Below are 24,216 nucleotides of genomic sequence, written 5' to 3'. Positions count from 1 at the left end.
GGAAAACATTTGAAAATATACTGAGTTCAGAACAGAGAAAAATATTAGAGCTATTTATAAATCGACTGTGTTCAATCAAGTGTGTTCTGATTGGTCTGATATCAGTAAACCAATAAAAGTGTTATGACCCAATAATCTTTACTGCTGCCAAATGGCCATATCTAATTGTGACGTGTATTTAAAGCCATTATTTTGTAATCAAACCGGAAATCATGTTTGCTGGTCTTTAACGATAATAATGCATTTATGTCAAAATGTAATACGGATTTATGCTGAGAAATGACACAGTGAGAAATTTACACTGTGTAAATACATATTTTTAATACATAAACTATAAGTAGAGACTGAATATATGAGATGTTGTTTATTTATTTCTTTTTTTTCTGAAATATTTTTTACAAAGTTGTACATTTGATATTTTGTCATAAAAATAATAATAATAAAATCTACTGCAACACTTTAAAGCTGTTTGATTGTATAATGTGGTAATGCGCATGACTCAGTGTCTCAAAGTCCAAGGCTCCTCCCCTTGCTGAAAACACACCTGTGTACTTTACGATCCAGTTCACTCTATGAAACTCACCGTAAGAGACGTGAACAACTCTCTTCATACGCTGAAGTACAGGTAAGATCCAATGAGATTACTGTAACCTTTGCCTTGTACCTTTAAATGTTAGCTCACAATGTTAAGAGCAACAGCTACAATACAGATTTATAAATAATATCCAACTGTGTGGTAATATTTTAATGATGTAAATGTATAATAGAGTTCCAGTTTGAACTGTGCAGTTTATTCTTAATTTCAACCAATTTCTAAATGTTTTTAGCTACTGAGAAACATGTCTGAAAATCTGTCCTGAAACCTGCTAGACAAATATTTTGACTTGTCCTGATGACGACAGGGGTTTCTGGTTGAACTTGTTCTTCCCCATACCACATGGTGTTGACTCTGAATAGAGGCCAGTGAAGATCCCCATTACACTGAATGGAATGCCACACAGACTCATTATATAAGCGCTTGCAAATATTTACATGGGCACTATGGCTGAAGCTTTGCTCTATACATGATAGTCAATGCAGAAAGTCAAGGTAAAGGACAGCAGAATGTGTTTTTACCCTGGTATTTTGTGTTAAATGAGTCTGATGCTTATTGACAAGAATTTTCTGATCTCTTATCTTAGCTAAAGTTTGCGTTCATTAGATCATCACCAGGCCCTTAAGTACTGGGATAAAACAGGCTATACAGATGTCCTATTTGGTCACACTTTAAATGAGGTGTCTTTACTTGTAATAATTATAGTAAAATGTAGGCTAATTATTGTGAATCAATGAGGAATATGTACTCATTTCCACATTCACCATCTGGCTCGTGATCTCAAACATATTCTCAAAACTATCATTTTCAACATCTTCAAAATCAATATTTTGATCGCTGACAGCTTCTTCGCCAGATCAAGGTGAAGAACGACCCTATTCAATTTTTTACACAATATAAATGGGAAAACAGGCATTCTTTTATCATTTTTTTCTTATGTTGTTTATAATAAATTGATTGAGGAATACTAAGAAGGTTGATGTCTAACTTTAAAAAATGAATGCGGTGGAGGGTATAGTTATAATGATGTCCCGGGTCACTAAAGACCTGTGGTATGTGTTTAATGGTTATAAGTGGGGAAAAAAAACAATTTTTATAATTAAAAATGATTTGCAATACAGAATTGTGATCTTTCAGGGATGGAATCTAGCATGAGTCTCCTGTCGGAGAAGCACTTCTTGTGCTCTCTGTGCGAGGACATGTTCAGCAGCCCAGTGACAACACCCTGTGGCCACAGCTTCTGTAAAATGTGTCTGCGCACGTACTGGAGCCGCAGCGGGACAGAAGAGTGTCCGCTCTGTAGGAGGGCCTTTGGCTCCAGACCACGTATCAGTGTGAACCGCATACTGGCGGACGTCACCGAAAACTACAGGAAGACACGTATGGCTGCTAAATCAAAGTTTTTCAGTATGGATGAACTTCAAGATGAACCTGTGAGTGCATCATTTAAATAGTTTTAAATGATACCGCATTTCTAAAAACTACTTAACAATTTTGTGGTTTTGTTCTTCACTCATGTACTGCAAACAGAAGAATGCAGGAGAGGTGGATCAAATGATTCAGGAAAGAGTTCAAAAGATTGAGAAACTTCAGAATTCCTTAAAGTTCCTAAAGGTACGTGACACGGCGTTTAAACATGATAACAATAAATGAAGAGCAACTGTGTGAAATATTCTTTTAAACTTGCTTGCTAAGTTTTTGAACCCGATTTATTACAATTCTAAAAGAAAAACTGTTCTTTCTCTAAACAGAGCTCATGTCTCCGAGAGGTTCAGGAAAGTCAGAGGGTGTTTTCCTCTCTGTTGAGCGCCTTAGAGAACGGCCATAAACTGGTAGTGGCAGCGGTGGAGCAGAAACAAAGAGAGGCGGAGAAAAGGGTTGAACGACTTGTAAAAGACCTGGAGAAAGAAATCCTTGAACTGGACAATGGACACGCCAACCCAGAGCTCTTGAATGACAAGGAGCGTCTTAAAAAGGTAATCACATTTCTTGCTTTGTTGGCTAGCAGTATTCTTTCTTTTTGCTTTGTGTTACTTTGTCTAGTCTTTGTTATGTCATTTTATTATGTTAATAGCAAAGGAATTGTTCTCCCCCAAAAAATGTAGTAATCATTTACTCACCCTCATGTTGTTCCAGTACCATATACAAGTTTTTCAGTAGAACATGAACATTTTTTGAAGACTTTATTCTGCTTTCCACACAACTACAGTTTAATGATCACGTCTACTCCAAAAATAACCACAAAAGATTTGCAATTTCAACGTTTTCTGAAGTCATGTTATAGCTAAAAGCGAAGAACAGACTGCAATTTATGCTGTTCTTATCATTAAATCTTCCCCTCTGCCATAACTCTCATGTCTCGTTCTCCATCCCATAAACTGTCACATTGCATTTGGTTGTGAAATCAGCAGATTGATTTACAGTGAATCATGTATTAAATATCAGTCTGATCCTCTCACAATTCTCACGGCTTCAGGAGGCTTGGAATATAATGCATGAGTCATAGTACATGTACTAACGTAATTAAGAAACCATCAAAGCAATGGCTCACACATAGTTGCTTTAATGTAAAGTGCAGACGTCTAATAGCCTCTTGGCCCTTCCTCGATCTAACCACAGGCTCTACTCTTCAGATAAGAGGACAACATAACAGAAACCCCTACAAAATCCCAACAAAACAGAACATTAAACACTAACAGATCTACTCCAAAAGCACACAAAAAAGGGTTTTGTTTAGTTTGTTTTAGTTTAGTTTTTTGTTTGCCTGTGTTCCCTACTAATCCTTATTAGTTTCCATGGTTTCTGATTTTCTGAATTATTTTGTGAACAGAGTGTTGGTATATGAACCTTGAACTTTCATTTTATGGAAAAGAACAGTGTGAAATTCATCAAAAGTTTTCCTTATTGTTGCATGGAAAAAAATATGGATTTGAAACAACATGAGGGTAATGGCAATTGAACTATTCCTTTTAACATGTAAAGAATAATCGATCTATTTTCATCTATAGAGCTTCAGTAATATACCGCGAGCAATGAGAGACTGGTCTAAAGTCACACTGGAGACTGATCCTTGTGTTGGCGTCACCAGCCAGGCTGTGGTTGACTTCATGGATAAGGTCACGGTGGAAGCTAAAAGACTTTCTAAAGCTGGTATGATTGAAATAACACTGATTTTGCCTGTTAGTACTAAACATATTTCTCACAGCTTCTTCCGTTTATCAACTTCTTATCGTTTTTTTTTTTTTTTTTTTTTTTTTTGCAGTTAGAAATTTTAAACTTCCATGTTTTGGGGTCAAAAGCTATATAATTTCAGCTTTTGCTTCTTAAAATGGCCTATAACTATAGAAGCCTGTTTCTGCCTTGGAATAAAAAAAATCATAACATAAAATAATGACTTTATATCTCACAAATCAGACCTTTTTTTCAGAATTGTGAGTTATAAACTTGGAATAGCGGGAATTAAAGTCAGAATTGTGAGATATAAACTCGCAATTACAAGAAAAAAAGTCAGAATTGTGAGATATAAACTGACGTTTTTTCCTCAGAATTGTGAGATACAAAGTCATAATTGTAAGTTATAAAGTCCGAACTGTTTAAGATAACTTGCTAAACTGTGACCTTTGAATGCAGCTAAGAATGTAATACTTTTAGCAAGCTAGCAAAAATTTTTTTATGCCATTTATGATTCATGTGCAATTTATTACTTTACAGAACTGAAGAGGCTGCAGAAGTACTCAGGTGTGTTTTCATTGATGTTTTTATAGAATTAGTTCTCTGTCATTACGAGTTTCTCTGGAAAGCCAATCGTCTGTCTTCCTTTTCAGGTGATGTTAATCTGAATCCCCGGACAGCTCACGCTTACCTCTACATCTCTGAGGACCGAAAGGAGGTTAGACACGCCAATAAGCAACAAGAAGTCCCAGAGAACCCCAAGAGGTTTGACCGGGTGGCCAACGTAATGTCCAAGGAAGCCTTCAGCTATGGAAGACACCTTTGGGAAGTGGAGGTTGGAGACAAGACTGACTGGGATTTGGGCGTAGCCAGACAATCTGTCAACAGAAAGGGAAAATTCACAATATGTCCAGCCAATGGCTTCTGGACGCTTAGCTTAAAGAATGGCACCCAGTATGTTGCTAACACAATCCCACCAACTTCCTTTAGCCTCAGTCACAAGCCCAAAAGAGTGTCTATTTACCTGGACTATGAGGGGGGACGCGTGTCTTTCTATTGTTTGGATACCGGGACTCATATCTACACTTTCAAAGATACTTTCACAGATAAGCTCCACCCCATCTTCAGCCCGGGACGACCCCATGGGGAAAAGAACACTGCTCCCCTTATCATCAGCAGCAGCTGTTGCAGCATCTGAAACAATATGCCATTACAGCGTTCACTTCCTTTACCACTGCCGTTATAGGGTGCAATTATTAGAATTATTATCACACATATTCCTTTTTATTTATTACTGGTGCTTCTTAAAGCCTTATTTTAATTACAGACATGAATGATACCTCAAACTGTGCAAGCTTTTCATGAGAGGTGGAATTTTTTTCTAGTTGATCAAATTCCCGCTTGACCTGTTGGACAAAAAAACAAAAAAACAAGATAAAAAAAAAACAAAAAAACAATCCCATTGACTTGCAATAAAGGAGGGACTGAAGACTGGAATATCACTGAGACCTGGGATAATAAGTAGGCCTACCTTATATCCTAACAAAAATAAGTGCTCTTAATATTACTGAACGTGCACTTATATTGTACGTAAAATCTTAAAAGTATATTTTTTCAACTACTTGCAGATATTATAATATTAACAAAATAAAAGGCCACAGTATAGTATGAGCACAAGACTTTTAAAAATGTTTTACTTTGTAATAATGTCAAAAAGCATAGCAATGCCCTGCCTTTTGTGCGGGCAAGTACCACTGAGATGTTCTCTGTAAAATGTAAAAAAATATATATAATTTATATAAGTTACAATAATCAAATGAAGTTGATGCATTTCTTTAAATGAACTAAATGGTTTGATCCAAACTTTTGAAACCATAAAAGTTTCTATAATCCAAAATGTGCAATAGCTACAATTGTACTTTCTTATTTATTTATTCCTTAAATGTTATTTATAACTTCACACATATTCCATTGTCACATAGACATGAAAGTAAGACGTTAACATACTTGTACTCGCTCTGTGAACTTTTATGAAGGCGAAATGAATGAAAGGTAGTAAGAAACGATGGAGTTTGCTTCAAGGAACAAGAAGGCGAAGGATGAAAAAGAGGACTAGATGGACGGGTTGGGGATCGAGGAGCGCGAGGGCGAGAGAACAGCGAGTCATTGTGCTGGTACACCAGGCACTGGGAGACACACTCAAGACACATTAACGCATTCACACGCTGACACGAACGCGCACATAAGCGCATGCTTCTGCCCACCGCTACACAGACCCGAGCTGGCATCCCAGAGGGCAGCACTTCACTCTCAAACATACAACCCAAGTGACATTAACCCAGGCTGAGCCTCTCCAGAGGTCTGAATCTGTAGGTTTCACCTCCATCGCAGGTTTATGGCATTTCAGGTCAAGCTCTGTTTCCAGATCGAAGGAACCCAACACAAGAAGATAGAGGATTAGCAGATGAGTGGCTGTGGAAGGAGTTCAACTTCAGGGACTTCATTGTCGTCAATCAGGTAACAACAATTTCAGTCATTTATCATGGAAATCAGAAGTTAATGGTTCAGTAAATAACTTGAAATGTTACTAGAAGGCTATTTTCTTAAACAGCATTTGAGTGTTTTTTGAGGTTTGTCATTGAGACCAAGTGCTTATGCAGCACGGCATTCAGATTGGACATAAACAGACTCAAGTCTGCTTGGCCCACTCTGAACGTTTCAAAGAAAGCTTCTTGTGTCCAGAGGCTCCTCATGTTTTTCTGAGATAATCCACTCACCCCACCAGGCGTAGCTCTACACCCACCACAGTGTGAAAAGGACCCATTCTCTCCAATGTACATTGAATCCAGTAATGCTCACTGTACATAACAGTCCCTAAATATTTATGTGTAAAACCACATGAATATTTAAAGGAATGTTCTGGATTACAAGTTAAGATGCATAAACAGCATTTGTGGCACAGTAACAATTTCCTCTAAAAATGATCAAAAAATAAATAAACAATTGAAATTCCAGCTAGTAAACAATCAAATAAACACCATTTTAAAGGTAATGCCACAAGTTACACTAAACGGTTTTAGCTCTGATTTTCCCTCGCCGACAGTTTGCTGTCTGTATTTTCAAAAACGCACAATCTGAGAGATTTGCAGATGCATCGCAGACGTCTGAGAGGCATTTAGCAGGTTAAATATGTAGATATGCCTGCTATTCAGCTCCCGCAGAGTGAAATGTGTGCTGAATGACAGCTGAAGACATCAGTGATGACAGACAGTTGTGTTGTGTTAAAAGAACAGCAATCTTTGAAAGTCATATAGTGTGTGGGCGGCAGCAGACATTACGCTTGTTAGCATGTGACTAGTTTGATATAATCACGTCATAACACCACTAAACCAGATTAACGACACACGCATTTAATACAAGAAAGGAAGCTGTTTACCTGGAATTCTACTCACAGGAACAATACCCAAAAAGTTCATTCACCTAGTAAAGTAGTTCCACTTCAAGGTCGATTTAGATAGCTTGCATAATGACATGTTTATAAGTATCTTAGCAAAAACCTGAGCACATTTCTGATGGAATGCTGAATGTTTACTCATTTACATATTACTGTAACAGAAAGATTGGCTTGTTTTAAAACAAATTGAGAGCCAATTTGAAATGATCTTCTGTTTTAATTTACATTACTCTTTCAGAAAGTAAATTGTACCTTTAGTGGTGCAATAGCTTGACAATAGTACCCTCAAAGGGACATCGTTGTACCTCATTTACCTCTAAACAGAACATACCACTATTATAGAGTACTTATATCCACCTTTTAGGGGTTGACAGTGTACAAAGTCCCTTTGAGGTACAGTGTCAAGCGATCACACCTGAACCAGATAATCAAGATCTTCCAGATCAAGTGTGTGTATGTGTAGGTTGGAGTAAAGGGCGTGCCGAAAGGTCTTTGCAATTGATCTTCGAAAAGCTGCCTGTTGGGGAGTAGGGTAGGGTTAGGGGTTAGTTTCTTGTTGTAGCATTGTGTACCTTTTTGGCACGCCTCTACCTTTTGGCAAGCCCATAACTCCAATCTGCAGCTATCCCAGTCTCTTCCAGATTACTAGAAACTTTCAGGCTGGTGCGTTTTGGCAGGTTGGAACTAAATTTTGCAGGACATTGGCCCCCCAGGAGCAGGATTGGACACCCCCGGTTCAAGAAAGGGGTTTCCAGTCCTGCAAATGTGAGGGGCACTTTTCTGAATTTTAGCTCCAAAACACCTGCCTGGAAGTTTCTAGTCATCCCAAAGACCTTGATTGTCTGTTTTTGGTGTGCTTGATTGGGGATAGAGCTAAACTCCGCTGTTGGGGATAGAGCTAAACACCCTCCAGGAGCAGGAATGGGCATGTCTGCTTTAAGACCATGAATGTTTAGAAATGATTTTGAAGAATTCATGTCAAGACTGCAACTTCTATCAGCACGTGTTCTCATATTTTAGCTCCTGTAAACAGTAACTTACTGTAACTTATACCCTTTCCTCTGTTCCTATCTTTAGGTCCACTTGCCAGTCTACCACGCTGTTTCTTCATTGGAACTCACTTACGAAGAAAGGGAAAGGACTTTGTTTTCGCCCTTCTCGCTGACCTTGAAGTGTATCGAAGGTTTCTGTCTGTGCCATCCATTGGACTCTTCCAAGGGATCATTCTTGGAAAAGATTCATCATGGCAACCACCGGCATGCAGCTGCTCGGCCTGGTCCTGTCCATCATCGGCTGGGTTGGCGGGTTCTTGGTGTGCATCCTTCCCATGTGGAGGGTCACTGCCTTTATCGGGAACAACATTGTAACGGCGCAGATCACATGGGAGGGCCTGTGGATGAATTGCATCTGGCAGAGCACAGGAGAGATTCAGTGCAAGGTGTATGACAGCCTGCTGGCTCTTCCGAGTGACATGAAGGCCGCCCGGGGTCTTTTGGTTCTCGCTTTGCTCATCTGCACCCTGTCGCTCACGCTGGGTGTTCTGGGTATCAAGTGCACCCAGTGCGTGGGCCTCCCAAGCCTCAAGGCGCGTTTGGCTCGCGTGTCTGGCGTGCTCTTTGTCATCGCAGGGTTCCTCATCCTTGTACCCGTCTGCTGGACGGCCCATTCCATCATTAGGGATTTCTATGACCCCTATGTGGCAGCCCCTCACAAACGTGAGCTCGGCCCCGCGCTCTACCTGGGCTGGGGGGGTTCGGCTTTGCTGTTGATCGGTGGATCGCTCCTCTACGCAGGGTCCAATCCGCCCGGGATTCCCTCCTCTCCTACGTTTAGCAGCGGCGACAGCAGCCCACGCCGAGCGGGTGGAGCTGGCCAGGTCAAGGGTTATGTTTAATGACCAGCAGCGACACGCCGGCCCCCGAAAGCCTTCTCTGCTAGAGTTTCCCATTGTGATAGATTCAAGTTAATTCTCATCTATTTTTTATCATTCAGAATATTTCTGTAGTATGATGGAGGTAGTGAATAGAAATGTGAAATCAAGTTTCCTTGTCACATCTAATGTCCACTTATAAGTCTGTCTTTTTCTGTATTTGTCTGTTATGTTATTCAATAATAAAACTTTAAATCCTTTATGATGTCTCCTCTGAATTCTTTGGATGTCCGTCTGTTCAAGAAGATGCTGATGATTCCACTTAGTATCTGACATTCTGTGTAACGCAGACACGTTTGCTCATGTTAATTTATACAATAAGATGGATAGCTCACACAGAAATGAAAATTCTCGTATCATTTACTCACTCTGATGTCATTCCAAACACATATGACTTTCTTTCAGCTTTAAAACACAAATTAATGAAACATCTGTCTCTCCATTGAAAGCTCAACCGTGCTTGCCTGACGCACAAGAACAAACCTTAGTGTATCTCACACATCAAGCAAGTACATTTGAGATTGTATGTATGCTTTGATCAATATTAATATGTAAATAAAAGCCTATTATATCTGTTCATCATATAAAGCGTTCTTGCCTCTTCAGGAGACTTGTATTAAACTGCTTGATTCATATGGATAACTTTTGTGATATCTTTAAGAACTTTATAAGGAATGGAATTTCAATGGAGAGACAGAAATCTCTCCAGTTTCATTAAAATATCTTCATTTGTGTTTTGAAGATGAACAAAATCGTATGAGCTTGGAATGACATGAGGGCGAGTAAATGATGACATTTTTTATTTTTGGGTGAACTATCCCTTTAAGGTGTTCATATTATTTAATGGAATACCATACATACAATCTTAGAAGTGTCACTTTAAATAGTTGTTCTTAAAGGAAAATTCACAAAACATTTTTTTTAAAATTGTTCCAACCTTGTGTGATTTTCTTTCTTCACAAATATTCTGAAATAGATATATTTGTCCAAACAACATTATAAAAATTCTATCAGTATGGTGTATAAGATATGTTCATAATTTAATGATAGCAAATCAGATGTACAAAAATAGTTCAATTTAAATGAACCCTTATTTATAAGGATTATTTTACAACTGTAAATTGGCCAAAGCAGATCATCTAAAACTAGGCCTGACTGATATATTGGTATTTTAAAACAGAAGCTCCCTTTGATAACAACGGAAGGCAAAGTAACAGCTGGAATCAACCAATCAACTTTCGATTTTGCTCATTTAATGAATTCAAGACTGAAATACAGAATGCAGATTCTCATTTAATCTGATTAAAACAATACATAAATCTTACATGGGTCTTTTTAAGGTCATTAAGTTAAAGATCATTCACAAAGTTTGGGAGAGAATATCTGATACACATTTATGTAATCTACAATTGCATATAAATCTCATGTAAACAGTCCAGCGGATGAAGACATTCTCGGCTCATGTTGTCTTGGCTCTCTGAGCATCTCTGGCTGTTGTTATGGGGGCTGCTCTGCGCCTATAGACCGCAGTACAATACCACTGTATGCTGCAGCACAGCATTTACAATAGCTGCATTGTTTACTGCGCCAGGTAGTGACTCATGTATGACCTAATGCTACGAGTGAAAATCCTGGGTTGTAAAATATAGAAAAGTGCTTATTGTTGTCTTGACTGCTAGAGAATAAGGGATGGAGAAGCCTAAGGGGTGGTTGGCACAGGGGCTTATTTTTATATATGGGACAACATGTCTGCCAGGGTGACATAAGTTGTGCCCCAGTTGACCAACTATACACTATGTAGCCTACTTATACTACGCATTCTCACTGTAGGCTATTCTTTCATCAAGTGTATGAAGGTTATTGAAAATATGAAGGTCATTTTGTCATCCAGCATCAGTCTGATCGCTCCTGCACTGCTACATAAGTAAAGCTGTGACAGTTGAGTGCATGAAGTGTTCAACATTCTTGTTGGAATGGTCAATATGAACACTTACACTGTTACAAACTGGCTTAGAATAGTGCATAAGTACACAAATTTGGACACACCTGTTACATTCAGGGCAGGGCAGGGCAGGGCAGGGCATTGTCACATTCAGGTAGCTCTTTCACAGTAGCCTATTAGTACACATGCACAGAGGGTTGGGAGTAACAGCGTTGGTTTCATGCAGCAAATGCATTGCAATGCATCATATAACAAAAATGACTGGCACACTGAAATGTCAATAAAACATGCATTTGTTGTATTGTGATAGCACTAGAATGGGCAAAATAATAAAAATAATAATAAAATAAGGTACAATTTCTCTCTCTCTCTCTCTCTCTCTCTCTCTCTCTCTCTCTCTCTCTCTCTCTCTCTCTCTCTCTCTCACACACACACACACACACACACACACACACGTTGAAAACCAGATGCAGTCCATGGCAGACGACAGACACACGCAGGATATGTTGCATCTTTTATTATAAATAGGCCTACTAATGTCATTTAAGAACAAAGCAGAGCCTTTTTCTCACTCTGGCTATACAGGGAGTGACTATGTTGCTGTAACTTGGACTTTTATTTGACATTCGCGTCTTTCTTGTGCGCATGCGCGTGTTACCCGGCAGTGAAACTCGCTTATTCACACAGGTGAACAACAGCAAAACAGACTCAGAGATCGTCCCGATATCAGAGATTAGACATGGGCAAAGGCGGCGGAACATTTGAGAGACTGTTGGGTATGTATTATATTTGATGTTTTCGGTGTTAATTCTGACTGACAGACCGATGAGTCTGCTAATGCTAACGCTAGCCCAGCTTCAGTAGTCACGGTAATGTTAGCCCTCAAAATCTATTGTCTTTATTTTTCCCATCGAACTTTCAAACACCAGTGACACGAACTTAAACATGTCATTGCGACTATCCTTTTCAGTTCAGTTCAACTTTATTGTGTTGTTATTGCCTTAAATAAATCAATTAAGTTATCTTATGTAAGCTAGTTAGCAGCGCACCAGAGCTAAAGCTATTTTCGGGCCTCTATTTCACAAGCTAAAAAAATAATAAAATAACAAATCATGTGTGCGTTTTTTCATTTATGTACTCTGTCGGGTGTGTCTGATGTCATTGGCAGTGAATTTTGTTTGTCATTGACAAAATTCGCTGCTGGCAAGGCAATTAAACCGCACATTTAATTTGGCATATTGTAATTGCGTTTTAAATAAATATTTATGTTTTCAGTTGCTCACACCTTTTGGGAAAATTGTCCTTTTAGGATTTTGGAAGGTGTGAGTTCGTGTATTCCCGTTAGTCACGGTTGGTTCTTCCTGTTTGCTCATGTAATCGAGTCGAGAGAGAGAGAGAGAGAGAGAGAGAGAGAGAAATGTTTTGGTCTACTTACACAGATTCACCACAAAACAGTAACTTCCTATTTCACACATCAGCTCCATTTCCAAGACTTCACAAAGCTCTATCTATCTATCTATCTATCTATCTATCTATCTATCTATCTATCTATCTATCTATCTATCTATATTTCGATATATCTATCTATCTATCTATATTTCGATATATCTATCTAGCTATATTGTAATTGTGAAACATTGATTTAATTGTGTACATTTCTGATTTTGAATTAGGCAACATGTAAAATCATTTTACAGTGATATATCGAACAAAAACAAAATAATCAATTAAAGTTTTCTTTCTTTTTTTGTGTGAATATTGTGTAATTTGTATTTTAAATATGTAGGTAAATGCTGTTTGTATTGTTATATTATTGGTGCCTATAAATGAAGAATATTAAATATTGTTATTCCTTGTGTTCATTTAGTGAATAAAAAGAATAAACATAATTTTTTATAGCGCCTATCAAAGTTGCATCTCGAAGTGCTTTAAAAGAATAACAAAAAAAAACACATTAAAATACTTGATTAAAACATGCTATCAAATAAATGTAAGCGCATAATATAAAAAACAATAACAAAATAATCACATAAAATTAAGCTAACCCAAAAAGTTTGAAAAACATCTGATTTTATCTTAATGTGTAAGGTCACTCACTGTCAAGGACCGCGATTGTTATTTGCCAAAGTTAATTTTAACGTATTCCATAATGTATTCCAGATACAGCAAATAATTTTTTTAACATTTTTTAACTGATTATTCTTTCTTACCAGGTTCTTCAACAATGTATATAATCATAGATGATTCACAAATAATCACAATAGTTTAGAAAACATTATGCGATAAAATTTCAAATTGGAGCCTGTACTCCGTCGATTCTTGCACCCAACAACGCAACATTTTAAGCTCCTTATGTAGCGAATCTGTGCTGGTTTGTCTCCTTTGTTTTGCCTCCAGCTAACGCCGTGACGTCGGCGCAAAAAGGGTCTTTTCCTCTTCCTTTTCCCATGTTTTCAGTAAACAGACCTTGAGAGAATTGATTCTGATCAGACATGTGATCCTCCAATGCTTTACAGATAAGGCTACCAGCCAGCTGCTGCTGGAGACCGACTGGGAGTCCATTCTGCAGATATGTGACCTCATTCGGCAAGGCGATACGCAGTAAGAACATAAAACATTTGGTCATGTTTGCATATCAGTGTAAGAGCACGAGTCATAAAGTCATTTCTTGACTTCCTTATTTACTGTTTTGTCATTTCCCACCACCAGGGCGAAATATGCAATTGGTGCCATCAAGAAAAAACTCAATGACAAAAATCCACATGTAGCGCTCTATGCTCTTGAGGTAAGTGTCAATCATCTTCATTATATGTTGAGCACTCTAGACCAGGGGCTTTCAAACTGGACGCAAAAAAGAAATTGAGGATCAAAAGTTTAAAGATAAATTGTAAAAAAAATAAAAAGATTACTTAATTGATAAATGATTAAAGTAGCCCCTATTATGCTATTTAAAATTTTGTTTTGGAGGTCTCCTGCAACAGGTTTCATGCATCCAAGGTTAAAAAGCACTTTAATTTTCTCATAATATACATTGCAGCATTTCAGAAGATTCAGTCTCTCTGAACCCCTTCTTTCTGTGAGCCTACTCTGCTCTGATTGGTCAGATGACCCAGTCTGTTGTGATTGGTCTACTGCTTGTGCAGAGTTGAGCTCGCAAGCCTTTCAAAGTCTTTCATACTCTTTTGGTCGTGAGCACGGAAAGACTCATTCGGTGCGAGTGCACTATCTAGTGGACTTTTCAAGCGCTTAAGTCACTCGCACATGCGCCGTTGAACGCGTGTGTGGACATCCACGGCGCGGACCCTCTTGATGATACCATTCACAAGACTGAGACTGGGCCATCTGACCAATCAGAGCAGAGTAGACCAATTACAACAGACTGGGCCATCTGACCAATCAGAGCAGAGTAGACCAATCACAACAGACTGGTTCATCTGACCAATCAGAGCAGAGTAGACCAATCACAACAGACTGAGCCATCTGACCAATCAGAGCAGAGTAGACCAATCACAACAGACTGGGCCATCTGACCAATCAGAGCAGAGTAGACCAATTACAACAGACTGGGCCATCTGACCAATCAGAGCAGAGTAGACCAATCACAACAGACTGGGCCATCTGACCAATCAAAGCAGAAAGAAGGGGATAAGAAAGACTGAATCTTCAAACAAACTGTTTTTAGACACTGTGAGAAATGAGGTCATGCTGCAATGTACTGTATATTATGAGAAAATTAAAGTGTTTTTTGACCTTGGATGCATGTAAACCTATCGTAGGAGACCTGGGAACCTTTAAAATAGCATAAGAGTAGTACTTTAATGTTGGGTACATTCATAGTAAATACAAGAGATTATAAAAATAAAAGTTTTGTATTGTGCCCCCGATCAGTCAAGGTCATGTGTGTAAGTCAGCATTTGCTTGTCACCAGGTCCTGGAGTCAGTGGTGAAGAACTGTGGCCAGACGATTCATGATGAAGTGGCCTGTAAGCAGACCATGGAAGAGCTGAAGGAGCTGTTCAAGGTGATTGTTGCTAAATTCAACCTGTCTGTCCTGGAGACTGTTGCTTTAAGAGTCTTTGGCTCCGCCTTTATGATCTTTCCAAGTGGGTCAGACCCAGTGACTCATGCTAAACTGTACTTCCTGATTGTGTCATCGTCGTCACATGTTTATTTTGCTGAGGGGAGTTCCAGCAGAAATCAGAAACTAAGCGCATTTGGAGTTCTTTTGTTGATTTTCTGTGAGACTGACAACTCCAGAGAAGGATTTGAGGTGGCTTAATAGAGGCTTGATATTTTTTTTTGTTTTTGTTTTTATGGAAATTTTAGGCAACTTTTGAGTTCAGAGCTCAGAGCTTGTTTTGTAAGCCATCACTGAGAGAATGTGACTCTTCTGTGTTTTAGAAACAACCCGAACCGAACGTGAAGAACAAGATCCTTTATCTGATCCAGGCCTGGTCCCACGCTTTCCGCAACGAGCCCAAGTACAAAGTCGTCCAGGATACCTATCAGATCATGAAGGTGGAAGGTAAGATTCACAAACTAAAGGGACCTCACACATACAGCGATTTGCGGTAATCAAAATGATGTGTTATTTTATACACTACTGCAAGTTATAAACAAACACTTGCCAATGCAAAATAAATAGCAAAATCACTTGATTAGTTTTTAAATTCGAGTGTCCGTAAAATACGATTTTGAATGGTGATCGACCGATATTGACTTCACTCTCCGTCTCGTGCATAGTCGTGTCCGCACAGCTTTCATAGCACCGTGGATGGAAGTTCGACACATGCGCAGTGCAATTGATTTACAGGACACAAAAATTGGGCTCCACCTGGAACCTCCAATGACTAAAATTGTCACGCAGACAGTCACGTATGCAAGTTTCTGAAATTAGATGCTTATTAGATATTCAAAGACTTGTTTTAATGATATTAATGTGTTTTTTGCTGATTGATGATGGTAGATTAGCAACCATTGTAGCTTTTGCCATTATATTACTAATAATTGAAAAAACAAATGCTTTAATAGTGAACCGTTTGCGTTGTTTGTTTAACAGCTCTGTCTAATAAAAATATTAGACAACTGATAAACAGAGACAATAAACTAATACAGATGGAGAATGGGAGCTCGGATGCTCAGGCACTGGTGTTCTCAGCGCTTTCAAAATAAAAGTCCCACTTCCGACACATTGGCTATACAGAAAAACATATCTGCCAGCCAGTGCCGATTAATTAAAAACTGACAAATATCGTCTGATATATTGGCCTTGATGCTATATCGGTCGACCACTGGTTTTGAGCATTTGTGCTGCCTACCAACAATGAAAGGGGATCCAACCGTACAAACACCTACTACGACAACAATACACAATGCTAAAAAAGCTGTGTGTGTGAATGTGGCATCACAACAACAACAATAGTTGGTTAATGACTGCTCTGACACTTACAATCACTTCTATTTGACCAGGTCATGTCTTCCCAGAGTTCAAGGAGAGTGATGCCATGTTTGCAGCAGAGAGGGTGAGAATAACCGTTGAGTAAAGTGAATACGTTCTGCACACTCTCTGGTGTTTGGTTTGCCATTAGTTTGTCATGTTTTTTTGTTTTTTTTAGGCCCCTGATTGGGTGGATGCAGAGGAATGTCACAGATGTAGAGTTCAGTTTGGTGTTATGACTCGAAAGGTACAAACCGTTCCTTTGATAATCTACCATACTGAGCTATATAATGTTTACGAAGTAGCCTATAAGTGTTTCTCAAAAGATGTCCTGAGGACCCTCACCACTTCACATTTTGTATGTCTCCCTCATCTAACACACTTGATTCAACTCTTTAGTACAGACTGCAAGACTGACCAATCGCCCCTATTCCCTTAAATAGGACACTATTTGAGGGGACAGCCATTTTTAGTGGTGTCCGAAACCATGCTGTACGTTATCGAGTGTACTCATTCATTCCCACAATAACGAGTCTACAACCGGTGTACACTCAACGGCTAGAGAATACCCATAATGCACTGTGACTGTCACATCGAATGAATTCCCACGTCTCGCCCACAGCTGAATCATCCATCCATCCATTTTCCAAACTGCTGGTCCAATGTGGGTACAGCATAATATCATACTGGCATAAATTCCTTTTTAAATGATTATTGTTTAATTAAGGTTTATACATGCTAGTTTCCATGACAGAGTTCAAGATCATTTTTTGTTTACTACTTGAGCTGCCAGTTTGCTAAGTTTCAAATGATTTTTATACTGCAAGCCAAAACTATGCAAAAGCAGCTGCCCATCCGGCGCACTCAGTGTCCAAGTTCACTCACTCGTATTTATTCACTCCTTCAAGTGGACTGTATTAGTGGAGTAATGTAGGGTATTTAGGGGGCAATTTCGAACACCGCTTCGAATTGGGTGCCTGATGTGGGAGACATCCAAAATGTGCAATGATGGCGGGATCCAGGACAGATTTGAGAAGCACTGGCCCGTATAAGCGGATCTCATGATGTATAATGGCTGGTGGCTTTTCATTCAGCACCACTGCAGGGCATGTGGGCAGATTTTCTGTGGGAAGTGCTCTTCGAAGTACTCTACCATTCCCAAGTTTGGCATTGAGAAGGAGGTGCGAGTGTGTGAGCCCTGCTTTGAGATTCTCAACAAGTGAGTATATGTGAAGACTGATATCTAGAACTTGCTATGTTTCCATTCAATGTTGGGAATTTAATTTATGTGCAGACTTGGAATAACGCATAAAACATTTGCGACTAAAGCAGCGTTTACATACCTTGTGTTTAAGAAAACAAAATCGTCGCTTCCTGGGTATTTGCCGCAGAATATCTGTAATAAATATGGGAATTTGCTGCAATACGGGGAAGCCATTGAGGCTCTTTTTCCTACATCATAAATGACTTGCAGAGCGTGTAGATGAAACGCAGACACGCTCATGTTATCTTCTATTCGGATGCCTTATGTTTGGGAACGCAATCGTGTGAGATGCTTCTCAGAGGGAATTAAAGCAAAACATTCATCTCAGGCATTTCAGAACGATCAAACCAACATTCGAGATGCTGTGATGCGATTGGTCTGCTGGTTAGTCCAGTTAGTCCAATGGGTTTGTTTTAGCGCATCAAGAGATTTATTCAGTAAATGTTTTTCCATCATAGTTTATGCGCATGTCTTCTTAATTGATAAAGAAATAATTAACCTCATAGAATTTACTCACATCTTGACGTTTCCATCCAGTGTTTTTTTTTTTTTTTTTTGATGTAATATCCCCAAATTCTTATTAAAATAGGTGGATAGAAACACAGCTACTGTGCTGTTCGTTTAGTTTTTTGCTGTCATGATGCCTATAATAATTCACACAAAAATGAAATCTCACAAAAGGTGTTATTTGTTGTAAGAATCTTCAAACAGCTGCCAAATTTTGAAATCAATTGTGAGTCGAGTATCATGCTTGGGGTGGGGAGCATCTGACACACTACCATTTGAAATAGGGCTGAACGATTAAATTGCATTTGCGATAATATCGCAATATGACGTCACTGTCTGAGTCCGTGTATAATAGTGATGGGAAGATCTTTGAATCTCGTTCATTTAAATGAACGAATCTTTTTTCAAGTCATTTCGTTAATTTCAAGAGAATATATTTAAAATGTTACATGTTAATTAACAATTTCTTCAACACATCTACTTACGCAATGTTGATCACATTTTGATTAAGAGAAAAAGTAGAATGCAACCAAGGCCATATTATGAGACACAGAAAATGGTTTATTCATTGCTTAGAAGAACTTCAGGCTATGCAGTGTGTTAGTTTACCTCACCTCCCGATCTGAGTCATTCGTTCTTTTGTCACGACACATCACCATAAGCTGAGCTATGCAGTGTGTACCGGATACAGAAATGATTAGTTCACTTCTCGAGTGTTTGGGTTCAAGACTCGAGTCGTTTGTTCTTTTGTCACGTAACTGTATGTTGTTATTATATGTAGGTATTTACTTTATCAAAGTGGTTTTCCCCATCATACAGATAAAGTTTAAAGCATTAACCAACTCTTTACCACATTTTCAGTTTTATGGAAAAGAACTATCATGAAAGAAATTTGCAAATTTCTAAATTGTAAGAAATAAAAAACCTGCAATATGAGACCAGAAACGTATCACATAACTAAGAGTTAAGAAAAAACTGATTACGCACTTGTTTGTAAAAATAAATTGGGAATTATTAACTCATTTCTGTATCCAATATAGCTGTCACGGGACAAAGGAACAAACGACTCAGACCTGAAGACTCAGGAAGTGAACTAATAATTTCTGTTTCCTGTACAGACCCTATAGGATGTCAACACAAACTGAACGAATCACTCTCTGAGACAACTCGAGTCATTATAAAGATTTGTTCAAAATGAAGTAATCGTTCATGATCAACCCATCACTAGTGTATAACGAATCGTTTACTCAGAGCGCCTCTGAAATGAGAACGCAAGTGCGCTTTACCCCATTTAGCAAGAGTGGCTAGTAAGAATTAGCCTTAATTATCCACAGATTTTTCAGGTTATTTATATGACAATTGTGTAGTAAATTACCTATGAAATCATTTTGTTTAGGTTGGAGTGAGGTGAAACCAGAACAAAGCAAGTTGTTGTTAGCTAGCTGCTAATTTTATTCAATTGTATATGGTAGAAAATGAGACTATTAGTTCAAATAAACTTTTTAATGCTATTTTTTTTTTAATGCTACTTTTTAATATTGATATTATTATATACCAAACTAATTATCAAAGAAGGATATTATCAGTGTCTATAATTGCATAGCTTATATACAGTTTGGAAGAGTTTGTAAACTGAATAATTCTCAGCCACAGTCCGGAAGAAAATGAGGGGCCAAAAAAAATGAGTGAGCAACCAAGTGTAAACAGTGAGGAACAAAAGAAACAAACATCAAGGTAAGAGATCATACATAATATGAGATATCAAAATAAGATAAGAAAAAATCACAAACTGTTTCTTTGCTTTTATTTTAAATTTATTGTCAGTATTGGGCAGATCACGTGGGTAGGGCTACTTTTAACTGTGTGTGTGTGGATGATCATGTCAAAGACCATTTTGGCCCAGGAAAAACACTGTAACATATAGGCCAGGCCTACAGGAAAGGACAGTTTATGTTTAATCTATCTAATATTGTGTTGGTCATACCAGACAATGATTTATTGCTTGTCTTTGTTGGATAATACAGAAGATATTAAAATAATTAAATCAATCGCAATTAGACTTTCCAAAATCGTTCAGCCCTAATTTAAAAGTTTGGGGACGGGAATATTTTTGTTTGTTTGTTTATTAATACTCTTATTCAGCAAAGATGTATTAAATTGATCAGAAGTGACAGTTGCTGTCTATGCAGAGTGTCCCGTATTAGTGACTTAGGACCCATCTCAGTTAGGTTATGTAGGCATTGGATAGAAAGGTAGCTCACTAGGTTTTTGAATGTTGCTAATCCCCCCCTACTTTTTGTCATTTCTATCTATTGTGTTGTAATATTATCTTTTTGTATTGTAAAATTGTCTTTGAGTTGTCCCTCATGTTCATAAGCCTGCTGACTTCCAGAGATTGACCAGGTTGATTGTGTCTCCTAAACCCTCCTCTTCACCAGCCACCCGTCCCTCTCTCCCCCTCCTAGAAAAGCTGAAGGGAAGGCCGCCAGCGCTGGGCAGTCCGAGCTTCCCCCTGAGTACCTGACCAGCCCTCTGTCCCAGCAGTCTCAGGTAGTGCCCACCGAAGCAGTAAGTAGTTACATTTCATAGAGGGCTCACGCTCATGGGCGTCACAATTATGAAGCATGCCACCAAAATGTATTGACACGGGCAATAAAACAAAAGTTTAATCATCATCATCATCATCATCAGTTTATTTGGAACTTAAATGCAAAGCAATTTTGAGGCTCATGAGTGAGAGCACATATTACTGTCGAGTTTGTGTGCTTACTGTCAATCCCACTCCAATCAGTAATGAACGCAACATTTAAAGGTGAAGTGTATCATTTCTGTGCCACTAGTTTGACCAAACAGACTGTTTTCAGAATAGCTTGTTTATTTGCCATTATAATTACAACACTGCTAAAGAGTTTGGGGTCGGTAAGATTTTATAAAATGTTTCTGAAAGAAGTCTCTTATGAAGTCTCCTATACTCATGGCAAAGTTCTTTATCGTCCTTCGCTTAGAGGTTAAAAAGAAGTTTGAAATACGTGAGCAGTGATATACTGTTAGTGAACATCCCAACGCCGTCCACGCTGCTGAGAGCGAAGGTTAGATGAATATGTAAATGTGCTGCACGCTTTCCTCTCGATTAACAAAATAAAGGCACAACTAAAATGTCAGCGGTGAGAAAACGGCACTTAAAGTGTCTGTGATTGGCTACAATGATCAACAATGACATCTTGGATCCGCTGATAGACAGCACTTTCAAACGCGCCCGTGTGTATCTGTGTAAGCGCTCGGTGAAGAGCGTAAAGATGTCATTGTTGATCATTGTAGCCAATCACAGACAATTTTGTTAAGCGCATCAACACAATGGCCAATCAGAGGAATTTAAGATTCTGTTCAGCAGTGCTCAAAATGCTGGAGGGAAATGCTGACATTGTCACATTTTGTGCTGAGGAAACATACACTTATGGCGCACGTGTCCGAATGCGAAGCTGAAAAGGCAGAGGTTGCGCTGAAATCAGGTTTGAATTCTCCGCTGTAATACGATCTCATGCGTAATACAGCGCAGTGATTGGGTTAAAAGAGTTCATTCTTATGAATAATGCGGAGAAGTGCTCAGAACCGGCTGACGTTGAATCGTGCCTCTCCAGCCCCCAGCAGCCAATCACACACTCCGGATGAACGCTTCCACCTCAGATTCTGTGACGAAATTAACCATAGAAGGTTTCCACGAGAAAGAAGGCGGAGCCTCAGAGCTACACTCTCCTATTACATCATTGCCACTGACCAGTGCAAACTTTTCTGGAAAGGCAAACTGTTTCGAACTCCCTGATTTGATCGATGTTTGGTGCTTGACGTCACATCAGTTGGTTCTTCGATTCCTCTTGCAGTATATCGGGGCCTTCAATATCTTTACTGTCACTTTTGATCAATTTCATGCATCCTTGCTGAATGAAAGTATTCATTTCTTTAAAAAAATCTTACTGACTTAAACCTTTTAGTGGTGAAAATTCACCAATTCACCAACACCAATTAAGCAGTTTCACACCAAAGGTAGAGCCAATGTTTTGTCAGGCAAACAGACAGTTAATAGTGTAGAAATTACACTCTTCACCTTTAATATAGATGCACAGTATATCAGTGATTATATCAGCATCAGTGTTGGTGTTTTTATGTAATCATTTTTTTTAACTTGTCCGAATCAGTGGAAGGCAGTATTAATTAAACCACTTATTAATTACTAAGTATTAATCATTTCAATTTAAACTGTGAACTCTTTTTTTATTTTTTTATTTTTAATAATGTTCTCCTACCCCCCTGGCCACTATTAAAATGTTATTAAAAAAAAAAATCTGTATCAGCCAAAATGTCTGTATGTGTGCCTTGCTAATATTTAAATAAAAATAAATTTGAATGAAAATGTGTCCTGCCCCCTCTCCTCTCCTGCCTGTTTCGTCCTGACCACCTCTTGCTGCTCTGCTCCTCAGATGCCTCCGAAAAGAGACGAGGCCGCGCTGCAGGAGGAAGAGGAGCTGCAGCTGGCCATCGCACTGTCTCAGAGCGAAGCGGAGGAGAAGGAGAGGATGGTGAGACGGCTACAAGCTAACGCTGCTGTCAGCAGAAATGAAGGGGCACGTGATGATTGTGTTTGTGTGTGTTTGTTTACAGAGACAGAAGAACCCTTACTCTGCTTACCCCAAAGCAGATCCCACCCCTGTGACTTCCTCCGCCCCTCCTGTCAGCAATCTCTACTCCTCACCTGTGGTAAAAGACCTTCATTTAAGTAACGAATTGAAGATAACATTTATCTTTAGTGGCTAAATTGTTCCCCTTTTTATATTTCAGAACTCATCGGCTCCATCAGCCGAAGACGTGGATCCAGAGGTAAAAACAATCATTTAAAGGAATAGTTACACTTACATTTTGGGTAGACTTTTAACCAAAGTGACTTACAATTGCGGAGTACAAGCGATTTTAGGCACTAAACACGAAAAATAAATAGTTCATCCAAAGTGAAAATCCTCATTTATTTATCCTCATATCAAGACTATGAATGTGTATTAGTAAAGTAAATATGCTGAAGTTATACAAACTACCGTTCAAAAGTTTGAGGATATGGAAGCTTGTTTCCGCCACTGAAAAAAAAAAAAAAAAAGGTAATTGCGACATTATCTCACAATTGACTTTTTTCTTACAATTGCAAGATATAAACTCACAATTGCGAGTTATAAAGTCCAATTCTAAGGGGAAAAAAGACTGCCTTTTTTTCTAGCAATTTGCGACTTTATATCACACAATTCTGACTTTATAACTCACAATTGAGAGTTTATATTTCACAATTCTGAGAAAATAAGTCAGAATTGCGAGAAATAAAATCACAATTATCTTTTAAATTGTTTTATTCCGTGGCCGAAAGAAGCGTCCATACTCTAAAATACAGTAATATTGTGAAATATTATTTTCAGCTGGCCCGTTACCTGAACAGAACTTACTGGGAGAAGAAACAGGAAGAGGTTCGCAAGAGTCCCACCCCCTCAGCTCCTGCTCCTGTTTCATTGGCTGAGCCCGTGCCAATCAGCCAACCAGTGGAAAGCCACGCTCCTGTCCAACCCATCAACATAGTGGAGGTACTTGGAGCTCTAAAATGGATAGTCACTGTTTAACATTACTCATGTTCTCCACTGAATGTCTTGCGTCTGCTTCTTCAGCAGCAGTATCAGAATGGAGAATCTGAGGAGAACCATGAGCAGTTCCTGAAGGCCTTGCAGAATGCCGTCACCACTTTCCTTAACCGCATGAAGAGCAACCACATGCGTGGCCGCAGCATCACCAATGACAGCTCCGTGCTCTCTCTCTTCCAGTCCATCAACAACATGCACCCACAGCTGCTGGAAATACTCAACCAGCTGGATGAAAAGAGAAGTGAGT

At 38.8% G+C, this 24,216-nt stretch overlaps 3 protein-coding genes across 13 annotated transcripts in view; all 3 read left to right on the top strand.

Annotated features, from left to right (window-relative positions):
- Window positions 1–548: 548 nt before the first annotated feature.
- btr02 (bloodthirsty-related gene family, member 2) lies at window positions 549–5,181 on the top strand. Of its 2 annotated transcripts, none has more exons than XM_079865761.1 (7): window positions 549–625; window positions 1,733–2,028; window positions 2,126–2,209; window positions 2,347–2,571; window positions 3,604–3,745; window positions 4,307–4,333; window positions 4,420–5,181. In XM_079865761.1, the coding sequence occupies exons 2-7, from the start codon at window positions 1,735–1,737 to the stop codon at window positions 4,962–4,964; spliced, it is 1,317 nt and encodes a 438-aa protein (XP_079721887.1). In that variant the 5' UTR covers window positions 549–625; window positions 1,733–1,734; the 3' UTR covers window positions 4,965–5,181. The 2 variants fall into 2 exon arrangements, with proteins under 2 accessions (XP_079721887.1, XP_079721888.1); XM_079865762.1 differs by having other exon boundaries at window positions 585–625; window positions 1,717–2,028.
- A 3,282-nt stretch (window positions 5,182–8,463) lies between these two features.
- On the top strand, window positions 8,464–9,114 carry cldnk (claudin k; the record flags this gene model as incomplete). Its single annotated transcript, XM_079865782.1, has 1 exon — window positions 8,464–9,114. One exon carries the CDS (start codon window positions 8,464–8,466, stop codon window positions 9,112–9,114), a length of 651 nt encoding a protein of 216 aa, XP_079721908.1.
- A 2,421-nt stretch (window positions 9,115–11,535) lies between these two features.
- The window catches only part of hgs (hepatocyte growth factor-regulated tyrosine kinase substrate), a 22,593-nt gene continuing 9,912 nt past the window's right edge, over window positions 11,536–24,216 (top strand). Inside the window, exons 1-15 of one of the 10 annotated variants that reach the window (XM_079869685.1) lie at window positions 11,712–11,868; window positions 13,609–13,693; window positions 13,802–13,877; window positions 15,021–15,113; window positions 15,494–15,617; window positions 16,562–16,614; window positions 16,708–16,776; window positions 17,624–17,748; window positions 19,954–20,034; window positions 20,766–20,868; window positions 22,776–22,874; window positions 22,957–23,052; window positions 23,134–23,172; window positions 23,754–23,915; window positions 23,997–24,210. In XM_079869685.1, coding sequence (XP_079725811.1) covers window positions 11,832–11,868; window positions 13,609–13,693; window positions 13,802–13,877; window positions 15,021–15,113; window positions 15,494–15,617; window positions 16,562–16,614; window positions 16,708–16,776; window positions 17,624–17,748; window positions 19,954–20,034; window positions 20,766–20,868; window positions 22,776–22,874; window positions 22,957–23,052; window positions 23,134–23,172; window positions 23,754–23,915; window positions 23,997–24,210 — 1,456 coding nt within the window. In that variant the 5' untranslated portion in view covers window positions 11,712–11,831. Of the gene's footprint in view, window positions 11,869–13,608; window positions 13,694–13,801; window positions 13,878–15,020; window positions 15,114–15,493; window positions 15,618–16,561; window positions 16,615–16,707; window positions 16,777–17,623; window positions 17,749–19,947; window positions 20,035–20,738; window positions 20,869–22,775; window positions 22,875–22,956; window positions 23,053–23,133; window positions 23,173–23,753; window positions 23,916–23,996; window positions 24,211–24,216 lie in introns of all 10 variants that reach the window. The other 9 variants (XM_079869682.1, XM_079869686.1, XM_079869684.1 and 6 more) reach the window with 9 other exon arrangements.

The sequence above is a fragment of the Squalius cephalus genome (genome assembly GCF_949319135.1).
Source record: "Squalius cephalus genome assembly, chromosome: 1".
NCBI classification, from domain to species: Eukaryota; Metazoa; Chordata; class Actinopteri; order Cypriniformes; family Leuciscidae; genus Squalius; species Squalius cephalus.
This window is presented reverse-complemented; position numbering and strand designations above follow the sequence as displayed.

Coding starts and splice junctions, on each gene's coding strand:
- btr02 (XM_079865761.1), top strand. CDS start 1,735: ATGGAATCTAGCATGAGTCTCCTGTCGGAGAAGCACTTCTTGTGCTCT. Junction 2,029..2,125: donor ATGAACTTCAAGATGAACCT/GTGAGTGCATCA, acceptor TACTGCAAACAG/AAGAATGCAGGAGAGGTGGA. Junction 4,334..4,419: donor GAGGCTGCAGAAGTACTCAG/GTGTGTTTTCAT, acceptor CTTCCTTTTCAG/GTGATGTTAATCTGAATCCC.